General features: G+C 44.5%; 1 protein-coding gene across 2 annotated transcripts in view; it reads right to left on the bottom strand.

The window, feature by feature from the left end:
- Nucleotides 1-9,871, bottom strand: part of LOC137546120 (uncharacterized) — a 49,720-nt gene extending 39,849 nt beyond the window's left edge. Inside the window, exons 1-2 of one of the 2 annotated variants that reach the window (XM_068268155.1) lie at nt 9,787-9,871; nt 50-236 (exon numbers count right to left, since the gene is read on the bottom strand). In XM_068268155.1, coding sequence (XP_068124256.1) covers nt 50-232 — 183 coding nt within the window. In that variant the 5' untranslated portion in view covers nt 233-236; nt 9,787-9,871. Of the gene's footprint in view, nt 1-49; nt 237-3,416; nt 3,465-9,786 lie in introns of those variants that run through there. The other variant, XM_068268156.1, reaches the window with a different exon arrangement.
- Nucleotides 9,872-21,703: the final 11,832 nt, after the last annotated feature.

Genomic DNA, 21,703 nt, shown 5'->3' with positions numbered 1-21,703 from the left:
CTGGGATGGTTCACTATGAAGAATTCTGGTGTCCTGTAAAGTGTATTACCTCCATCCTGTTACACACTTGGAGAACACGCAATACATTCCTGCAGACGTTGTCAATGGTTGTGTTACCAAAACAGCAGGTTATGCCAAGGATGTCAACCTCGGGAGCAGCCAGAGCCATCAGCAAAGCCTGAGCATCGTCCAGCCCACAGTCCACATCCACCAGCAGCAACTTCTTAGACATTCTTCTGCAGAACATGAAAACCTTATATTGGTAAACAGTTCCGTTTTCAATCTGAACTCTCATTCTTATTCAAAGCAGAGCTTCTGCAAACAACCCGAGAACAAATAAACCATTCTGCTGTGTACAGAGCTTAAGATAACAAAAGTGGGGAACCCAATCACTGGTGACATGTATCCGTGTCTATGGCGATAGCTGTCAGCAAACAGTGTCTGTAAAAGGTGATGGAGATCTAGAGTGCAGGTTTGTTTTGTACTATTGCAACTATAATGGTAATACTGTACAAAATACAAATACAACACTACCTTAAAGCCATGTGAAGTAATATGAACATTGCTGATGCTTCTTTATCAAGATTAGTAAAACTGCTGAACTTAAGTCTGGTACACAATCTGTTCAATGACAAACACATGGTAGGTACAGTAGTCTAAAAATAGGCCTGGCTAATACAGTACTATACCCCACTCTATATACATACCATGAACTCTGTATTAAAAGTTAAAATACGGTAATTTAAAGTACATTAACCTTGGGGGAGCCGCAGAGCTATGGAGTCGGTTCAAAAATCATCTAACTCCAACTCTGACTGCTTAGTTTATAAAGCCACTCCAGGTACCCAAAAATTGCACCGAATCTTTAGAGACTCTGAAGCGAAAAGAAAAATTATGATATAATGATTAGTATGTGTAGTGCAGCTAAGAAATAAAACATTAGCAGCAGATATATGAGTCTCTAATATTGTTTCCAGTACACGAAGAGTTAAGAAACTCCAGTTGTTATCTCTGCAAAAAAAAGCCATTGAGCTCCATGACTTTCAAAGTTGCAGAGAGCTCTGTCTTCTGAAGCTTGTCATCTCAACTGTCATTCATTGTAATTTCTTTTTCTCTGCAGAGAAGGGGTTCAAAAGTTCACTGCTGCTCTGTAAAATCATTTAGAATGCTGAGTAGTGTATAAACTGCAAATATTAGAGCATGATTTAATGTTATATAAAAAGAAAAACCTAAACAATGCTATCCTATCAAGGATAATGCCCAGCACAGCTGGTAAAGACAGGAATAGGGCCTGCGGGGGGGGGGGGGGGGGGGAATAAATGTACAGTTGCATAAAAACCTCCTCATATATGGTGGTTTTTATGCGACTGTACATTTCTGCTTTCTGTCTTATTCATAGTTGAGGCTACTACAACACGTTACTAACTGTCCTCAAAGGAGCTCTCAGTCTAATCCCTAATACTGTATAGCCATAGTCTAATGTACTATCTTAGTATTATCACCATGTATTTATGTAGCACTGACATCTTCTGCAGCGCTTTACAGAGTACATAATCATGCCACTGACCCTCCCTTAGGGCTTGTTCACACTTTTTTAAAATGCTGGTGATTTTGTAAATCGCCCTAAAAGCGCCAGTGTAATGTTTTTTCTGTGACAGTGTTCACATGTAAGCGTTTTTGATTTTATTGAAATCGCACAGGTGCTACCTGTACCTTACTCTGAGCACTTTGGCTCATTGGACGGTATAGGGAAATCACAAAGCGCTTGAAAAAGCGCGATTTCCAGAGTGCTTTTATGAATAATTACATTGTATTTATTCATTTCCGGGTTAAAGAGCTCACTTCCTGACTGACGTCAGGAAGTGAAAATAAATCGTCACTGAGCAAAAGTGCTTTTCTAAGCGCAAAGCGCAGGGAATAGCTCTTAAAAAAAATCACAGTATAAATAGCTTAGCGCTTGCGATATCACTGGCGATTTATAATGTGAACAAAGCCTTATGCTGGGCATACACGGTTAGTTTTTGCGCAGGTATCGAGCCAGCAGCTCCATGCCAGCGCGTCACTGCTCGTCCGCACGGGGATCGAGCGGGGAATCTATCCGGCGGGTCATCGGACCTGTCGAATATTATCAATCGAGCCATCAGCGGCTCGATTGATAAGGAACAATCTAACCGTGTATGTTTAGCATAAGAGTAGCTCAAAATCTACTCCCTGCCATAGTCTAATAACAAAATGACTTACTATGCTATGTCACCTCACCTATTCCCCCTACACACTGATCTCATCTCCAAGATGGGTTATGCACCCCTCAGCTATTCTACCACCTCACTATGTGCCTGATTAGGGGCGGCTTCGGGTCCCACCCTGGGTGTGTCTGCGTAGTTTATACATTGAGGTGCCTGCCATGCTTTACCATGAGGACGCCAGTGTATGAATCCGGTAGGGCTGGCAATTGCATGGCACCTTAAATACCCTGCTCAGGATCTCATCTTTATAAAGCACTTTGTTACTCCAGGGCACCCTGTGATTCGGGTCCCTGTTTGTAAGTTGATTTTATCATTTTAATTCTTGTATTGATTGTGTATTAGCCCATTTGGAATAAAGATTCTACACTTATATCCCTCTATTCCCTTTATTCATTGTTCACACATCAGCCATGTGCAAGGATTCGTGGGGAGTGTGGAATTGCCATTCCACGACTATAAACAGTGGAGAGCCAAGGAATCAATCTAGACGCAACATCAGGAGATCGGGAGGATACAACACTTACAACCTTATAATGTGGGTTGTCATCAGCTGGTAAGACTAATGTGTTCCTACCTGATTGCCAATATATGAATTAGAGGGATTGAACAAAAAGTCAGCACCGAAATTGAAAGAGATATGTTGAAGTGGACATTGGGACTTCTCTAATTTTTGGCTGCAGGTTATACCACTAATAACTTTGTCTGTGTTTCTGGTTTATCTCACATAGCTTTGTACAATGCTCTAATTCGGCCCTGCTAATTACAGTTCTTGTAGAGCAAAAAATATGCTAAAAAGTAGAATTTAATGTAATCTCTGATCAGGTGGTACAAGAATTGGTAGTGAATACTGCATTTATTAGTCTTTGACATGGATCACAAATGCTAATGGACAGCGATCAATTGCACATATATTATATCATATATAGATGGATGATCAATCGACACCCTGTGATAGTAACAGGAACTTGTTTGGGAACAAATGATCAGACTAAGTGATCGTACACGTGGACAATGATATGGCAATCCTATCTGATGAATCACTAACTGAGAAATTGATTGATGGAAAAGCAGTTGCAAGGTCGGCCATAGGTCTGATCATGTGTGTGAAGCCTCAACTTTACATATAGAGGAAGTATCACAACTTTCATAAGCAGCGAATAAACACCATACCTGCTCTCAGCTTCTGTCCGCTCACATCTATCAGGAAATTACCTTTGTGCTTTCTTTAGTTTAATCATGGGCTAGCAACTCCCACTTTCATATGTGGTCACAGTGCCAGGAAAAGGGTGGCAAAGTGCAGCTGTGGATACAATATCCTGGATGGCTATTACAGTCCACAGAAAGGACAACAGCAACACCTAATGAAACACTAGTTCTGAGGTGCACAATTCCAATCCCTGCTATTACAAAGAGAGACAAAATACACTGCATTACTGAAGTACACTTCAGTTAGGCCTCATTCACACCTAACATTGAAAACGCAAGTGTTTTGCGTTTTTGTTCGCTTATTTTCCCCCTCCGGCGCTCCACTGCGTTCTGCGTTTCTGGTAAAAACGCTTTTCTAAGTGCTTTTCCAGAGTGGTTTTGTAATTCACTTCCAGACGCAAGTCAGGAAGTGAACTCTTTGAGCCAGAAAATAATAAATACAATGTATTTATTCTTAAAAACACGAACGCAATTGCTGCACAAAGCGATTTTATGAGCGTTTTGCATTTTTCCTACACCTTCCATTACAGCACAAATGCCCCAAAAATTGCTGACCGCAAAGCGGGCGCAACACGCTGAAATTAACCTTCTCATAGAGATTCATTGCACAAGCGTTTTATGGGCAATTTTGAAAATCACAAACACTGGTCCACATGACAGCCCAGGGGCCCCAGGTCTCTCTCACTCGCTGGGGCCCCCAAACCACCATGCGACACCTAGAGGGAAGTGTGGGCAAGCCCTGGACCTCTCACCTCCAGGGAACTCACCCCACCACCGCTAAACTGAATGCCAACCGCAACAAACACAATTGCTAACTTCCAGCTAGAGCAATATCCTGCCTCTATCTGGCCAGCAGATGCCAGTCAGCCAATCAGGTGTACTGTCATACACCCTTTGTCTGCTGTACCAAATCTAGCATGAATTACATAAGTTAGCATTCAGGTGGGAGGCTTCGGTTGGATGCAATCGTGAATTGCATCGTTTACAGGGATGCCCCGTGTAGGCACATCTCCCACACGGTCCCCTCCCTAACCACTCACCTGTCAACCGCATCCTAGAAGCTGCAAAAAAGAAATTTAAAATCACAAACACTGGTCCACATGACAGCCCGGGGGTCCCAGGTCCCAGGGAGATGTGCCTACACGGGGCGTCCCTGTAAACGATGCAATTCACGATTGCATCCAACCGAAGCCTCCCACCTGAATGCTTATTTATGTAATTCCTGCTAGATTTGGTACAGCAGACAAAGGGTGTATGACAGTACACCTGATTGGCTGACTAGCGTCTGCTGGCCAGATAGAGGCAGGATATTGCTCTAGCTGGAAGTTAGCAATTGTGTTTGTTGCAATTTTGAAAATCACCTGCGCTTGAAAAAAGCGCAAAAACGCCCTTAGTGTGAATGAGCCCTAAAGGTGGCCACCCACTAGGCCGATTCCCCGCCGATCGACAGCAGATTCGATCACTGGGATCGAATCTGCTGTCAAATCGTTAACGCTAAATTTCGATCTATTTTGTCTTGAAATAGATCGATCCCGTCGATCGCTCCGTGCGGGAAATTACCGTCGATCGCCCGTGGGTAGGGAGCGCGTCGCTAGCAGCGTTCGAGTGCCCGACGACCGACGCAATACAGCTGCAATACATTACCTGCTCCGCCGGCGCGAACCCCTGCTCTCCGCTGCTCCATCTCCGCGCTGGTCTCCGGGTCTAGCAGGCTTCACTTCTTCCTGTCCCGGCAGGAAGTTTAAACAGTAGAGGGCGCTCTACTGTTTAAACTTCCACCAGACAGGAAGAAGTAAAGCCTGCTGGATCCGGAGACCAGACCAGAGCGGAGAAGACAGCAGAGACCTGGGGAGTCGTGCCGGCGGTGCAGGTAATGTACTGTGATTGTGAACGGTTTTAGGCTGAAATCGATTCACAATCTATTTGCAGTAAAGGCAGCCATATGATCCCTCTCTGATCAGATTCGATCAGAGAGGGATCTATCTGTTGGTCGATCTGATGGCAAATCGACCAGTGTATGGCCACCTTAAGACTTTGAAGATGGACTTCGGGCCATTATTGAGTATGCAAGCATGGGCAGAGAAATCAGCCCTGCCATTGCAGGGGGGCCAGGGGCTTTGGGGGCCTCTCCTGCTCCATCTACCCAATCACAAGTGCAGACAATTAGAAAACGAAAAACCTCCTCATTTACTTACAAAAACTGTGTGCAGGGCAGGGTTGCCACCTCATCCCTTTAAATTCCTGGCACATATGAATTAAAGGTTCTGGGGCTACTCACACATAATCAGTGCCTAAACTGCATCTAACTATTATTATTTATTTATTTATAAAGCCCCAACATATTCCGTGGCGCTGTACAATGTAAGAAGACAAACAAGGGATACATAATGATACAGACAATGATATGCATCAAATATGAACACTGATACAAAATACAGCACTGCTGATTACAATTTAATTTAACATGATGACTAAAATGTATAAATGTCTAAGGCTGCTTGCACACCAAGACGTTACAGGCGCACGTTAGTGCGCCTGTAACGCTCCCCCAACGCACAGCAATGTAACACAAGTGGGCTGTTCACACAGCCCACGTTGCGTTACATGTAACGCTGCACGTTCTGTGCAAAGTGCAGCATGCTACGGCGTTGGAGCGGCTATAGCCGCGTTAGACTGTTTGCACATGCGCAGTGGGGGGCGGAGGAGGCGGGGAGAGCCAGCTACAGTAGCCGCGCACATGGCTACTTAATATTCACTGCACTGGCGGGCGCTGATTGGCCGGCGGGACCACGTGATGCGGAGTGTCTCGCTCCGCATCACGTGGTCCCGCTGGCCAATCAGCGCCACTCTGGGAGATATTATGGGCATCGAGCAGCCTAACGCGGCTCACTCTACCGTCGGCTTTTGCAGCACCATACGTTGTGTTAGGTGCACGTTATGCGACCTTAACGTGCCACCTAACACAACGTCTTGGTGTGCAAGAAGCCTAACAGAGTGCAAGTAATTAAATTAATAACATTCCATGACACAAAAGGGTGAGAGCCCTGCCCTTGCGAGCTTACAATCTAAAGGAATGGGGTGGAAACAAGAGGTGGGGGAAGTATACAGTATATGTACAGGCAGTGCGAAATTAGGTTATTTAGTGGGTACATGGCCTAAGCTAGAGAATATGCTTGTCGGAAAAGGTGGGTTTTGAGGGAGCGTTTAAAGATTTCAAAGGTGGGAGAGTGGCGGATGTGCTGTGGAAGGGCATTCCACAGGATGGGTGAGGCACATGAGAAACTAGCCACAAGGCATGTATAATTCATGTGTGCTGGTATTTAAAGGGATGAGGTGGCAACCCTAGTGCAGGAGTGTGTGTCATTTTTTCCTGCTTACAGACACTACTTCATAGCAGAACACTCTGCTGCCATTCGCCAGCTCATGATCACGTGACCCGCATGGTGTTCTGGGACCAACGGGGCCTTATGATATCATGTTTGTAGGGGAGCCCTACTAAGTCTAGCTATGCCCCTGTATGCAAGTCACAGCTAATTCATTAAAATATAAAAACTTTGTCCTGACAAAAGCTCTTTTATTTGAGAAAGTGGTAAGTGGGATGATCTACCCATTTGGTAAGTTTCAGTGCTGGCCCCAACTGCACAGTGTATGTATGTACTCCCCGTCACCATATCTCGTGAGTTTCCTCTGGGCAGTCCGGTTTCCTCACACATCCCAAAAACATACGTAAGTTAATTGTCTTCCCCCTAAATTAGCCATAAACTTTGATACATACAATCCATACATACATGACTACGATACGTGCACTCCATGAGACAGACATATAACTACGGTAGGGATTAGATTGTGAACCCCTCTGAGGGAGAGTTAAGTGACAAGACTATGTACTCTGTACAGTGCTGCGGAAGATGTAGGTGCTATACAAATACTGAATAATAATAATGTAGCACACAATTGCAGGGATATAACCTCGGGTATAGCACTCACTGCAGTATACTTAGGTTGTGTTCACACTATGGGCCGTATGCAATTAACTTTTTCTTAATGAGTTGTCCCCTAGGTGTTATTTTCACAACTTGTAAATAAAATGCCATTTAAACCACAAGCAAAAAAACACTCAAAATAATTTTGCTAGCACCATTTCACTTAGTACAATATAGTACAAGATGAAAAATTATCTCCTAGGAGAAAGCGCAGGAAAAAAAGTTAATTGCATATGGGCCTATGTTATGTGTATTGCCGCATGCTGCGTTGCTGAACGACAACACACTGCCCATACAACTGCATTGTAACTGATAGCATTATCCAAACAACCTTTCTACAGTGTTTCTGAATGTCATATGTGAAAACAAGTATGTAAGGCCCAGTGCACACCAAAACCGCTAGCAGATCCACAAAACGCTAGCGGTTTTTGGAGCTGGTTTCAGAGCGATTCTAGGTATGTTTAGAGATGTTTTCTAAACACACCTAGCGGTTTTGGGTGCGGTTTTGGGTAGCAGATTACACATATTGTTACAGTAAAAGCTGTTACTGAACAGCTTCTGTAACAAAAAACGTCTGGCAAACCGCTCTGAAGTAGCGTTTTTCAGAGCGGTTTGTGTTTTTCCTATACTTTACATTGGGGACGAAACGCTTCCAAAAACCGCAAACGTGCAGCAGGAGGCGCGTTTGCGGCTTGGCAAAAACCTCAAACCGCTGGTGTGCACTATCCCATTGCAATACATTAGCCAAGCGTTTTTACAGGCGGATCACTCCAAAAACCGCTCGGTGTGCACTAGGCCTTACATAGCTACTCTTCATTAAGGTGCAGAGTGTGCGTTAAATTATGCTCTCATTGTAACGCTAGCTTTATGCGAAGCAGATATCAGATAGTGTGATAGTGTGTCACATCGACTGATACATTAAATACTACCTAGATCAAGAATCTGCATATGTAATTGTTCGTAAGGATACCATACACTGGGTTGCCTGCACTACAATAGTGCAATCAATTTGGTATCTCATTTAACACTACTGTTGAATTTAATTTTCATAGCTACAGTAAAATGGTATGGTTGACTATGATTGACCTTCGATTAGAGAAGACTATGCAAAACAACAATTCCCTTATATCGATCCTAAGAACATAGATGAACATAGTCGACCGAATACAGTTATTACACCATCAAGCCTTGTTGACTCCATGATGAGAAAGTGACATTTGTATAAAAAAAAAAATTACATTTTGGTTCCTTCTCAAGTTCAATTTTAGGCTGGGAACGAACTAGGCAGTGCAGTAAACGTAGCGTTCTGCTGCATAGGCGTTTGTGCATTTTTAGTGTTTTATGTGCGTTTTAATGCGTTTTTTAGCATATGCATTTTTGTGTTTTGCGTGCATTTTAATGCGTTTGTGCTTCGCATATATAGATCGCATATGCGTTTTGTATGCCTTTTATGCAAATCATTAGGAAGTCAACAGGAAGCGGAAATTCATCATCAAACTTGTTTTTTTTTTTGTTTTTTTTAAAGCATATAAAATGTATACAAAACGTACTAAAGCGCAATACCTCTGCATCACCGTTGACTTTCATCATGTGCGCTTTTGATGCATTTTTAAAAACATGCAACAAAACCAGCGTTTCTTAAAAACACACATTGCAGAACGCAAGCATATGCGTTTTTTTTCATGTGGCCCATTGACTTGCGATATGTGCGTTTTCTGCATCGCTAGCGTTTCTGCCTAGTGTGTTCCTAGCCTTATGGTGCCCATACACGGTACAAAAACGTTCAATTTTCCTGTTTATTCGACCTAAATGATCAAATCGAATTAAAGTTTAAAATAATTTTTTTTTTCGATCAAGAAAAAATTGATTATGCAGTTTTTTCAATAAAAATCTGATTGTACATATTGGAAAAATCTTTATATTCGATCGGAATAATTGAACAAAATTGTCTAACCGAAAAGAAAAATCGAAATATTGTACCATGTATGAGCACCTTTAGTGTGTTTTATCAATCAGATTAATACAAGGAATACAAGTTTTTTTTTACATCAATTACATTACACTTCAACTAGGCATCTTGCCTGCTCAAACATATCAAACATCTACTAGTGTATTGGCACCAGGTGAAATGTACATTTCAATAATAAACTATGCAGTGCCTGCTTGTTAACCAGTTTCTGTTTTCTGTGTCAGCAGCCACAAAGTTTCTGGCCTGCATCAAGAAGTGAAGCCTGGTTTTCTTAATGAGCTGGTGCTCTGTCTTGCAGAAAATAGTTAAACATTACACTTACAGTCCAATCCAGCATCTCCTGACCCATCAACACTATAGACTACTTTGGAATGCTGCTCACCTGTTTTCACCTGCAGCTGATTGAATAACATCCACGGTTCTCAATTTATAAAGGTAGAATTTCAAACCTAAGTCCACATAACTTGTTATTGTTGTTCAGGGGAAAGATATATTTTGCAATGCTGCCATCTGTTGACTATTGTTGGGACTGCTACTCAAAAGGTAGTTCAGTGTTTTGAATTTCTTTTCCAAAATGCTGCGCTCCCATGTATCTCAAATCTTCTTAAAGAGACTCCGTAACAAAAATTGCATCCTGTTTTTTATCATCCTACAAGTTCCAAAAGCTATTCTAATATGCTCTGGCTTACTGCAGCACGTTCTACTATCACCATCTCTGTAATAAATCAACTTATCTCTCTCTTGTCAGACTTGTCAGCCTGTCTGGAAGGCTGCCAAGTTCTTCAGTGTTGTGGTTCTGTGATGCATCTCCCCCCTCCTGGCCCCTCTCTGCACACTGCCTGTGTATTATTTAGATTAGGGAAGCTTCTCTCTTCTCTCTTATCTTTTACAAGCTGGATAAATCCTCCTCTGAGCTAGCTGGGCTTTCACATACTGAGGAATTACATACAGGCAGAGCTGTCTGCACTTTGCAGGAAGAAACAGCCTGACACTTCAGTGGAAGATAGCTGCAGGGGGAAAGAAACACACAAATGATCTCTTGAGGTTCAAAAGGAAGGGTGTATACAGCCTGCTTGTGTATGAATGTATTTTCTACGTGTGGACATACTGTACATCAACCTACTTCCTGTTTTGGTGGCCATTTTGTTTGTTTATAAACAAACTTTTTAAAACTGTTTTTAACCACTTTTAATGCGTCGAGGAGCGGCGAAATTGTGACAGAGGGTAATAGGAGATGTCCCCTAACGCACTGGTATGTTTACTTTTGTGCGATTTTAACAATACAGATTCTCTTTAAAGTGAATCGCTCAAAGAAATAGAAAAAAAGACAAAGAAACAAAACATAGGGCTCTATTCTCAAAGAGCCAAAAGTACCGCAAAATTTTAGCGCTAAATTCCCGCCAGCGGTAAACTCCGCATTTTTTCAGCATTCACTAACATTTTCCGCATGTTTTCCGCATGCGGGAAAAAAGATGCGGAAACAGGCATTATTCATGCGGGAATCATGCGGTAAAAAGGTCGCATGAAAAAGTGTTTAAAAAAAAAAAGTTAAAGTCCACCAAGCACAGCCCTTAAGCCTCCACACTTCATTAAAGTCAATGGGATGCGGAATATATCACCTACTACTTGTAGGTGATAAAAATTCGGTAATTAACGAAGAAATGATGCGCCTGAACATCTTTGAGAATTGATCTTTTATTGCGGAAAATACCGACTTTTGCGGAAATTTTACCGCATGAATCCCGCACTTTTATCACACTTTTTCCGCATGCGGAAAAAACATGCAGAACATTTTGAGAATCCCAACTTGCCGGTATTTTGGGTGCAAACTTCCCGCATGTACTTTACCGCATGCGGGAAGTCTTTGAGAATAGAGCCCAATGTGTGATACTGCTTCAACCAGTTTTCTCTTTCACACCACCCAGTGCTGTGGCCTTTATCTAGAGTGACCAGATTTTTGTGGGTCCAACCTGGGACGGGGAGGGGGGCGTGGGGAGGACTGAGGAGCGCGCCGAAGACCGGGGGCGGGGGGCTGCGGCGAAAAATGGGCGTGTCCATGACGTATGGGCGGAGCTAACGTAATGATGTAACAGCGAGGCATAAGAAAGCAGTGTTTACGCCATGATGTGGACAAACGAGACTTTGCATCATGGGTGTGCAGAAACTGTGTGATGCTAATAGTATACCGTAACCACAAAGCAGCAAACATAGGAAAAAATTGGGACCTACCATACCACCCCCACCATCCAAGTAAGTCATTGTGAACTGGGGGCCAGGAGGTAGGCACCTCCCCCACACACATGGCAGGAGGCGCACACATCCCGTACCCACAGACCACACGACTCCCCAGAAAACCCCACTCCCCCCCCCCCCCACACACACACACACTCCCAACCAGAAAAAAGGTGAAGAAAAAAGGGTCCAAAATTATTCCTAATGCAGGCATTGTTGAAAAAAGGACCTCAAAACTAAATGGCCCCCATCCCCACAGGGGGGGGCAGTATCAATCATTGGATATAAAGCAGTTGAGGTCGAACTCAACATTGAGCCCTCTGGGGTGCATCGTTTTCATCTCATATATCCATCGTGACTCCATTCTTGACAATTCCCTCATCTTATTGCACCCCCTCCAATTACCCCTTAGCCTGTCTATCCCACAAAATTTCATGCCCATCGGATCCCGACCATGTTTCTCGGCAAAATGCTTCGACATATTATGCCCAACATTCCCTTTCTTTATATTTCTGACGTGTTCACCTATCCGTTCCTTTAATTTCCTAGTTGTTCTCCCAATGTATTGTTGCCCACAAGGACACCAGCACATGTAGACAACATGAGTGGTATTGCACGTAATACAATCTTTAATGGCATACTGTTTGTTATTAACTTTACCCACAAACCTATCCCCCCTCTGTGCCCGTGCCTCTCTACACCCCACACAATCCCGACATGGATAGAAACCTTTGTTATGTGGATGGGCGGTGCAGGAGGCTCGGACACCCATGGTTGGCTGTGTAACAGTCACTATGGTGATGGACAATGATGGGCGTCCTCCGGGGCACCGCCCCCTCTGACATGGCTGGTTAGGATAGGAGGACAGAGCGGTAGATGAGGGCGGAAGTGGTCGAGCGGCCATCTTGGATGAGGGAAATCGTGGTGATAGGTCTAATTTGCGGAGGAGTTTGGATAAATGCGCCAGCCAACCAGACGCCACTAGCCCCTGATGAGTGCGCATGCACGAAACGCGTAGGGCAGAGCTACAGGCGTACGAGGCTGGCGAGAAAGAGCTCTGTTTGATACATGCTTGATTTTACTTTTTACATGTGAGTGCACTACTTTTATATTCTTAATAAATGGTAATGGTTTTACGCTATGTTAAGTCCTTTAGTTGATAGGCTGACATGAGGAACCTGCTCTAGTGGAGTAATATCGTTTGGGAGAGCTGCTGGGGACGTTCTGTTTGAGACATTGAGCGCTGTTGCTGTCTTATAATCTGGACAGCTAGGAATGAGGTGAGAGGCCACGCATGATCTGGAGGATACCTGCATGCTCTGGGAGAGTGTTTATGGTGCTGGTTTACTGTCTGTGATTTGGCAGTCTATTCACATGGTGAGGATCTGCATAACCCTATGAGTCGTGGTAAATGTGCATGGGATAAAGGCCACAGCACTGGGTGGTGTGAAAGAGAAAACTGGTTGAAGCAGTATCACACTATGGGCCTGATTCACAAAGCGGTGCTAACAGTTAGCACCCTGGTGAAAAGCCCTTTATCACGCCTAAACTCAGTTTAGGCATGATAAGTTTAGGTGTGATAAGTTTAGGTGTGATAAGTTTAGGCATGATAAGTTTAGGTGTGATAAGTTTAGGCATGATAAGTTTAAGCACCAACTGCGTTAGCACCGCAGTGCACAGCTGGTCAAAAGTTTTGCGCTAGCAAAGTCTGGTGCACTTCGCATAGAGTTTAATGGCGCTGCTTTGCGTGCGGGACTTTGCACGCTATCTACACTTGTCTAAACTTAGCATGCCTAAACTTATCACACCTAAACTTATCACACCTAAACTTATCACGCCTAAACTGGCTTTTCATCATATGCTTGGTGACTGATGCAGCGATCCATGGACACATAAGTAACCTGTTTGGACTTTTGGTGTATGGACTATTCCCATATGTATGTTTAGTCTAAGTATATGTTGAGAAGTGAGCGCACAGTACAATGTTTTTTAAGTGTTTTGAATTTCAACATTCTAAGGGCCCTTTTCCACTAGCGGCGTTTGCGATGCTAAATCGCAAAATCGCAAACTGCTAGTGATTTTGAAATCGATACGGTTTGCTTTTTAACATAGGAATCGCGGTAGGTCATTTCCACTACCGCAATTCGTTTTTGACTCAAACGCGATCGTAAAAGAGATGTAAAATATTTTGTAAACTTGTAATGGTTTGAAATATGTGTAATGCTAAAATCCAGAAAATTTCTGCCAGCAATCTCCCAGGTCTTATTCTGTGAAATTAGGTTACTCTTTGCTTCATGCAGGTGCCATTTCACATGCCATGCATCATGAGCTCTAAGGGCCCTTTTCCACTTGCAGAAATTGCGATGCTAAATCGCAAATTGCTAGCAATTTTTAAATCGCTAGGGTTTGCTAAATAACAGGAATTTCGGTAGGTATTTTCCACTACCGCGATTCGATTTTTACCAAAGCGCAATCACGATGCGGAGCGATTTTTACCGCGCTTTTGCTATGCTATGAATTGCATAGCAAAATCGCAACTTGCTGAATCGCAATCGCTAGTGTTTAGCACAATTGTTAGCCATTGCTAGTGGAAAAGGGCCCTAAGAGTTGATGGTACGCTGCCACGCATCATGTGGCTGTAAAGAGGTGAGAATATTATCTGGTGTTGGAAGCTGGTACCACTGCGAGATGGGGGAAAGAGACAAGCTGGTCCCTCAGGGGCTATTAATGCACCCTAGTGGCAGAGGCGGCCTTAGAGTACGTGAGGCCTGGGGTGAATGTCGTATGCTGGCCCTAGAGCCATAAGTGTAAACCACCTTCCATGCCACGGGCTTGTCCCCTTCTAATGCAGTACGCCTTATTATTGTTTAAAAACAATTAAGTTTGTTAAAGGCCACTAAGCCAACCAATAAACTGGAGATGGGTACTAAGCTGGCTGGGGAGCTAGGGATGGGTACCAGGCTGGCTGGGGAGCTAAGGATAGGTAGAGGCTGGCTGGGGAGCTTGGGATAGATACAGGCTGGCAGGGGAGCTAGGGATGGGTACTAGGCTAGCTGGGGTGCTACGGATGGGCACCAGGCTGGCTGGGGAGCTAAGGATAGGTAGAGGCTGGCTGGGGAGCTTGGGGATTGATACAGGCTGGCTGTGGAGCTAGGGGTGTGTACCAGACTGTCTGGGATGGGTGCTAGGCTGAATGAGGAACACCCTGTGCCTTTGCTGCACCACCACCAGAGAACATAGTAATATGTGTTGTGTCTGTTGGCCTGACTTTGCTGGCTGACTCTGAATCTGTTGGTGGTATTGTAGAGTCTTTACCTGTTTAGCAAATTTCAAAATATCATGCTACTGAGTCCTGTGAGAGATTGATTGTCGCAGACTCGCAGTGGTCGGCGCTGGGTCGTCGTATTTTGCGTGCCCATGGCCGATAGTACTATGCGCATGACGTAAATCAGCGGGTCAGCACCTGATCATGAGCGGACCAGAAAGAACAGGGCTCTCAGTGCGAGCGCAGTGGGCATGACTGCGGGGCCCTCTTCAGGTGTGGGGCCTGGGGAGATCACCCCACTTGCCCAAAGGCCGCCTCTGCTAGGGGTAATGAGGATCTAAAAATAAGGAAGATGGTTGCATTTGACTCAATAAGAACATACCTCTTAACTTTTTGAGATAAAAACGAGGGACACTTAAGCCACACTCCTGCCACACCCCTTAGCACGCCCCAGCTGGAAGCCGGCGAAACTGCGGTAGGGAGCCGCTCCCTCTCATGGGCCGCCATGCCGCCACATAGCAGCGCTCCACGGAGGTACCAATTGATTCCAACTACCACCCTTTCGGTGGCCCGCACGGACAGACTCACCATCAATCTGCCCCAGCACCCTCCGGGTTCCAAGCTGATACCTCTACACATCATGGGCAATATTACTTCAGGATGTTGAACTCTATGCTCCTGCTAGACATGGGACACACATGAATATGCCCCTTGGACTGGTCACATCGTGGATTGGGTGAGGTACCAATACACAAACCTTCAACTGCTTGCTATATGCTTTGAGCACGGCTGATACAAGGTACAAGGAGATCCTGTCTGCCATTCATTGTTTGGAAGCTGCTTTGCTGGAATTGAGGTGGCAATCTGGCTTGTGCTTGCTGTGAACGTTCATGCTGCATCAATGGGCTTATGCTACCAAAAGCGATATGTGCTCTGCTGCATATGCTACAGTGGCTTGCAAAAGTATTCGGCCCCCTTGAAGTTTTCCACATTTTGTCATACCGGAATCAATTTTATTGGAATTCCACATGAAAGACCAACACAAAGTGGTGTACATTTGAGACGTGGAACGAAAATCATACATGATTCCAAACATTTTTTACAAATAAATAACTGCAAAGTCGTGTGTGCATAATTATTCGGCCCCCTTTGACCTGAGTGCAGTCAGTTGCCTATAGACATTGCCTGATGAGTGCTAATGACTAAATAGAGTGCACCTGTGTGTAATCTAATGCCTTGTAAGGGTTTTTTCGCCTTCCTCTGGATCAACAGGGATGTGTGAGGGAGCAGGCTGGTGTTGTACTTTATACTGGTTGAACTCGATTAACGTATGTCTTTTTTCAACCAAAATAACTATGTAACTATGTAACTATGTAATGTCAGTACAAATACAGCTGCTCTGTGAGGGCCTCAGAGGTTGTCTAAGAGAATATTGGGAGCAACAACACCGTGAAGTCCAAAGAACACACAAGACAGGTCAGGGATAAAGTTATTGAGAAATTTAAAACAGACTTGGGCTACAAAAAAGATTTCTAAAGCCTTGAACATCCCACGGAGCACTGTTCAAGCGATCATTCAGAAATGGAAGGAATATGGCATAACTGTAAACCTACCAAGACAAGGCCATCCACCTAAACTCACAGGCCGAACAAGGAGAGCGCTGATCAGAAATGCAGTCAAGAGGCCCATGGTGAGTCTGGACGAGCTGCAGAGATCTACAGCTCAGGTGGGAGACTCTGTCCATAGGACAACTATTAGTCATGCACTGTACAAAGTTGGCCTTTATGGAAGAGTGGCAAGAAGAAAGGCATTGTTAACAGAAAGCATAAGAAGTCCCGTTTGCAGTTTGCCACAAGCCATGTGGGGGACACAGCAACCACGTGGAAGAAGGTGCTCTGGTCAGATGAGACCAAAATTGAACTTTTTGGCCAAAATGCAAAACTCTATGTGTGGCGGAAAACTAACACTGCACATCACTCTGAACGCACCATCCCCACTGTTAAATATGGTGGTGGCAGCATCATGCTCGGGGGGTGCATCTCTTCAGCAGGGACAGGGAAGCTGGTCAGAGTTGATGGGAAAATGGATGGAGCCAAATACAGGGCAAACTTGGAAGAAAACCTCTTGGAGACTGCAAAAGACTTGAGACTGGGGCGGAGGTTCAACTTCCAGCAGGACAACGACCCTAAAGATAAATCCAGAGCAACAATGGAATGGTTTAAAACAAAACATATCCATGTGTTAGAATGGCCCAGTCAAAGTCCAGATCTAAATCCAATCAAGAATCTGTGGCAAGATTCACAAACGCTGTCCATCTAATCTGACTGAGCTGGAGCTGTTTTGCAAAGAAGAATGGGCAAGTGTTTCAGTCTCTAGATGTGCAAAGCTGGTAGAGACATACCCTAAAAGACTGGCAGCTGTAATTGCAGCAAAAGGTGGTTCTACAAAGTATTGACTCAGGGGGCCGAATAATTACGCACACCCCACTTTGCAGTTATTGATTTGTAAAAAATTTTTGGAATCATGTATGATTTTCGATCCACTTCTCACATGTACACCACTTTGTATTGGTCTTTCACGTGGAATTCCAATAAAATTGATGCATGTTTGTGGCAGTAATGTGACAAAATGTGGAAAACTTCAAGGGGGCCGAATACTTTTGCAACCCACTGTATGTATTGTGCGGTTTGGCTATTTCTCCCCCAGGCTGTTGTCCTAAACTAGGCATCAAAACAGATTAAAAATAAGTCTACCTGCTGACAACTCCCTGTCCAAATTGGGACAATATCTGGTCCTTACTAATCCCTAATTGGGAGCTCCGCACTCTCCTTCACTCCCCACATCCAAAACCTCACAAAGTCCTGCAACTTCCACCTTTGTAACATCTGTAAGATTCGCCCTTTCCTGACCTCTGCCACCACCAAACTCCTCATCCATGCCCTCATAATTTCCCGCCTTGACTACTGCAATGCCCTTCTGTCTGGTCTCCCTTGACCCGAATTTCCCCGCTGCAGTCCATCATGAATGCGGCAGCCAGAATTATCCACTCCTCCCATCGCTCCACCAGGGCAGCTCCCCTCCATGAATCCCTCCACTGGCTTCCTATCCAGTCCAAAATCAGATTCAAGATACTGTGTCTGACCTACAAATCCATCCACAAAACCTGTCCAACCTACATTTCCGATCTTACTCAGAGGTACACACCTAGCCGCTCATCCGCTCCTCCAATGAACTTCGCCTGACCGCCCCCCGCATCACCCAGTCCCATGCACGCCTCCAGGACTTCTCAAGAGCTGCTCCAACACTATGGAACTTCCTACCTCCACCCATTAGGGCAGCCCCCTCCTTCAACATCTTCAAGAAAGCCCTCAAAACTCACCTTTTCACTCTGGCCTACTACACCTCACAAGTGCTCGAAACCCACAGCTGAACTCTGGTCCCCTACCTTTCGTGTCCTTACCTCTCCCTCTAGATTATAAGCCTTTTGGCAGGGTCCTCCTCCTTTTGTGTCCTACCTGATCATGCACCTTCATTACTGTGAACCCATGCTATGCATCTGAGTGAACCTAACTTGCCTAATCTCCATGCTCTCCTCCAGTGACTAAGCATTACCTTGTACTCATACTGTGCTGCATGATCTGGTCTTTCTTGTATTCAGGTACTGTCATTTTGCTGTATGTCACCCCTAAATATTGTCTGTAACCTGAACTAATGTCCAGTGCTGCGTAATATGTTGGTGCTTTATAAATACAATTATTAATAATGATAATAATAACAATAACAATAATATTTATGTAGCGCTTTTCTCCCTGGGGACTCAAAGCGCTGTGACCCTGCATTATGCAGTCTCAAAGGCTAGGGAAAAGAGGTGAGTTTTTAGCCTTTTTTTAAAGCTGTCCAGAGAGGGAGCCTCTCGTACTGATTGTGGAAGTGAGTTCCATAGAGTAGGGGCTGCGTAGGAAAAGGACCGAGCACCAAATGTTAAGTGTATCCTGGGAATAATCAGCTTCATCTTGTTGGCAGAGCGGAGGGTGCGTGGAGGAGCATAAAGTTCCAATAGATCCGCTATGTATTTGGGTCCCATGTGGTGTAGAGCCTTGAATGTCAGCAGGCAGATCTTAAAATGGATTCTGCATTTTACTGGCAACCAGTGAAGAGTTTGCAGTACTGGGGTGATGTGTGAGCTGCGGGGGGCATTGGCTAGGAGTCTGGCTGCAGCATTCTGTACTAGCTGTAAGGGGCGCAGAACCTTTTCTGTAGATCCGATGAACAGGGCGTTGCAGTAGTCTAGGCGGGAGGATACAAATGCATGAACCAGGGCAGGTAGGTCTTCAGCTGGGATAAGGTGTTTGATTTTCGCTATATTTCTTAGATGGAAGAAGGAAGACTTGACGACAGCTGATATCTGCTGTTTGAGTTTTAGATTTCCATCCAGGATCACCCCAAGGTTTCGCACAGAGTCTTTATACTATACAGTATCTCCCCCAATTGCTAGTTTGAGGTGGTGAGCGTTTTGAACTTTATCCATCATGTGTGGACCACCTACCACCAACACCTCTGTTTTATCAGAGTTCAGCCTCAGCCAGCTGGTGTTCATCCAATTTTTTAAATCCACTAGACACGCATTTATGGATGCTGATGGGTCTTGGGTGCCAGGCTTGAAGGACAGATACAGTTGTGTGTCATCTGCATAACAATGGTATCCTAGGCCATAGTTCTGGATTATTTTGCCCAGTGGGAGCATGCAGACTGCAAAGAGTAATGGTGATAGTACAGAACCCTATAATAATAATAATAATAATAATAAATAATTATATGGAAGGGTAGCATTAAGCCTTGCCTCCTCCTGCCTTTACAGTGTGCGTTCTGTGCCCCTCTGGACAGGGACAGGAGACTCCAGCAGGTCCCAAGGTAAAAGATATAATATACTTTGCGTCTCTTTTCATGTTGACTATGTGGATAGGGAGTAGTGTACTTCTAGAATTATGTCTCTACTATCCTGGTTCCTGTTGGTAAAGACTGGGACTATGCTGAACTGAATCAATGTCAAACTGCTATCTACTTAAAGGGAAACTTCCACATAAACAAACATACTGTCATTACATTAAATTAGTTATGTTAATTAGGTAATATAATCACCCTGTAAAGAACAGGCAAATGTTTGTGATTTCATGGGGCAGCTATCTTTTTGGTTGAAAGGAGGTGACAAGGAGCATGGGACACAGTTCCAACTGTCCTGTGTCCAGATCACCCCTCCCAGCTGTGCGCGCTAGGCTTCAAATCTCAAATTCAAAATTTAATTTGCGCCAAAACAGCAGAAGGAGAACAACACCATCAGAAATCCCATCATGCTTTGCACAGCATCAGGGGAAAGATGTCTGGGCAGATTTCTTTGATGGGGTGGAACTTAGCTTCTGTGCAGCTAAAAATGAGGCTTGGGTAAGAAAAACAAAGTTCTGATGCTGTGAAACTGTTAAAGAAACACCAGGCCTTTTCAGTGCTGCTGAGTAGATTTTTAGTCTGGAGGTTCACTTTAAGCTATGGGCACACTTTTTATTGCTGTCACCCACAGGCGTTAGGACTCAATCCCTAGGGCAAGAGCTTGGGGCCGATTTCTGTACAGCCCTCTCTGTTACCATGGAGGTGGATGGAGGGTCAACTTATGACAAATTGGGTGGGGTAAGGAGGGAAAACAATAGTGTTGGCCTGTACTCAATTAAGATCATCTGGCAGGCTAGAACTCTTGCTGACACATTCGGCAGGGTCAAGGGCTGCTGTACGCACGCTAGATTCTTGCCCACCTCTGCCAAGAAGAATGTAAGGTGGGTGACGTTACCAGGCCCAGATTTATATCACAGGAGCCTATAGCACAGATGTCATGGCACCCTAGACTTCACCCTCCACTAACCCACAAACCCCTGCTGAACCGCACCACAAGTGTGTTGGCTTGGCCAGCTTCTCTCTTACTTCCCCTGCCCAGTGTAGGTAGCTACAGGTGCCCCTTAGTATTAGGTAGCCACAGCTATCCTCAGTATTAAGTAGCTAGAGGTGCCCCCATGTATTGGATAGCTAGAGGTACCCCTAGCTGAAGATAGATCTGGTCAGTGGAATACAGAGACCCGGGTGAGACCTCTCGTTTACACTCTGCTTGGGAGGTAGGTGAGTGAGCTGTTTTTCCATCTTCAGACGCCTGTAGGCACTAGGCACGTGCCTATAGTGCCTTATGGTAAATCCGACCCTGGGCTTTATAGTTAGATCATCTCTGCCAGGCATACACATCTAAGTTAATAGTGGAAGACCCTGCACCTTCATGCAAGAAGGTTAGCAGGCATTTAAAAATGAAGTTATTACCACTTAAGTTCAAGTCTATGTTACAAGAATCCAAACCCTCTGGATCCAGTACATCTAGCCATCAAGTGAAAAAACCCAGGTGGTAAAGTAAGGAGGAATAATCCTTACTCGGATGAGAAAAAGGGAAGCCCAAAAGCGGGTTCACTCAAGTCCCCTATATCCAAAGTTACATTTCCTATTAAGGATATGGAGAGTCTTGTTAGAGCATTATAGTGGGTATGATGAGGGAAGGCATACCTTGTTCAGAATGTAAAGCGCAGTACAGACACTCTGCTTTGCTAAAGCTGATTGGCTCATACTATTCAATGGAGAGGGGAGGAGGGAGCAGCTTCTGTTGGAGCAGGTAAGTGTGAAAATGATGCGCCAGAGTGCTAAACAGCCTGTACACCTGCTGGATTCTTGGCAGAGACCTCACAGAACAACTGTCTTAGCTGAGTCTTCTCTAGCGTCT

This window comes from Hyperolius riggenbachi, chromosome 2 (genome assembly GCF_040937935.1).
Source record: "Hyperolius riggenbachi isolate aHypRig1 chromosome 2, aHypRig1.pri, whole genome shotgun sequence".
NCBI lineage: Eukaryota > Metazoa > Chordata > Amphibia > Anura > Hyperoliidae > Hyperolius > Hyperolius riggenbachi.
This window is presented reverse-complemented; position numbering and strand designations above follow the sequence as displayed.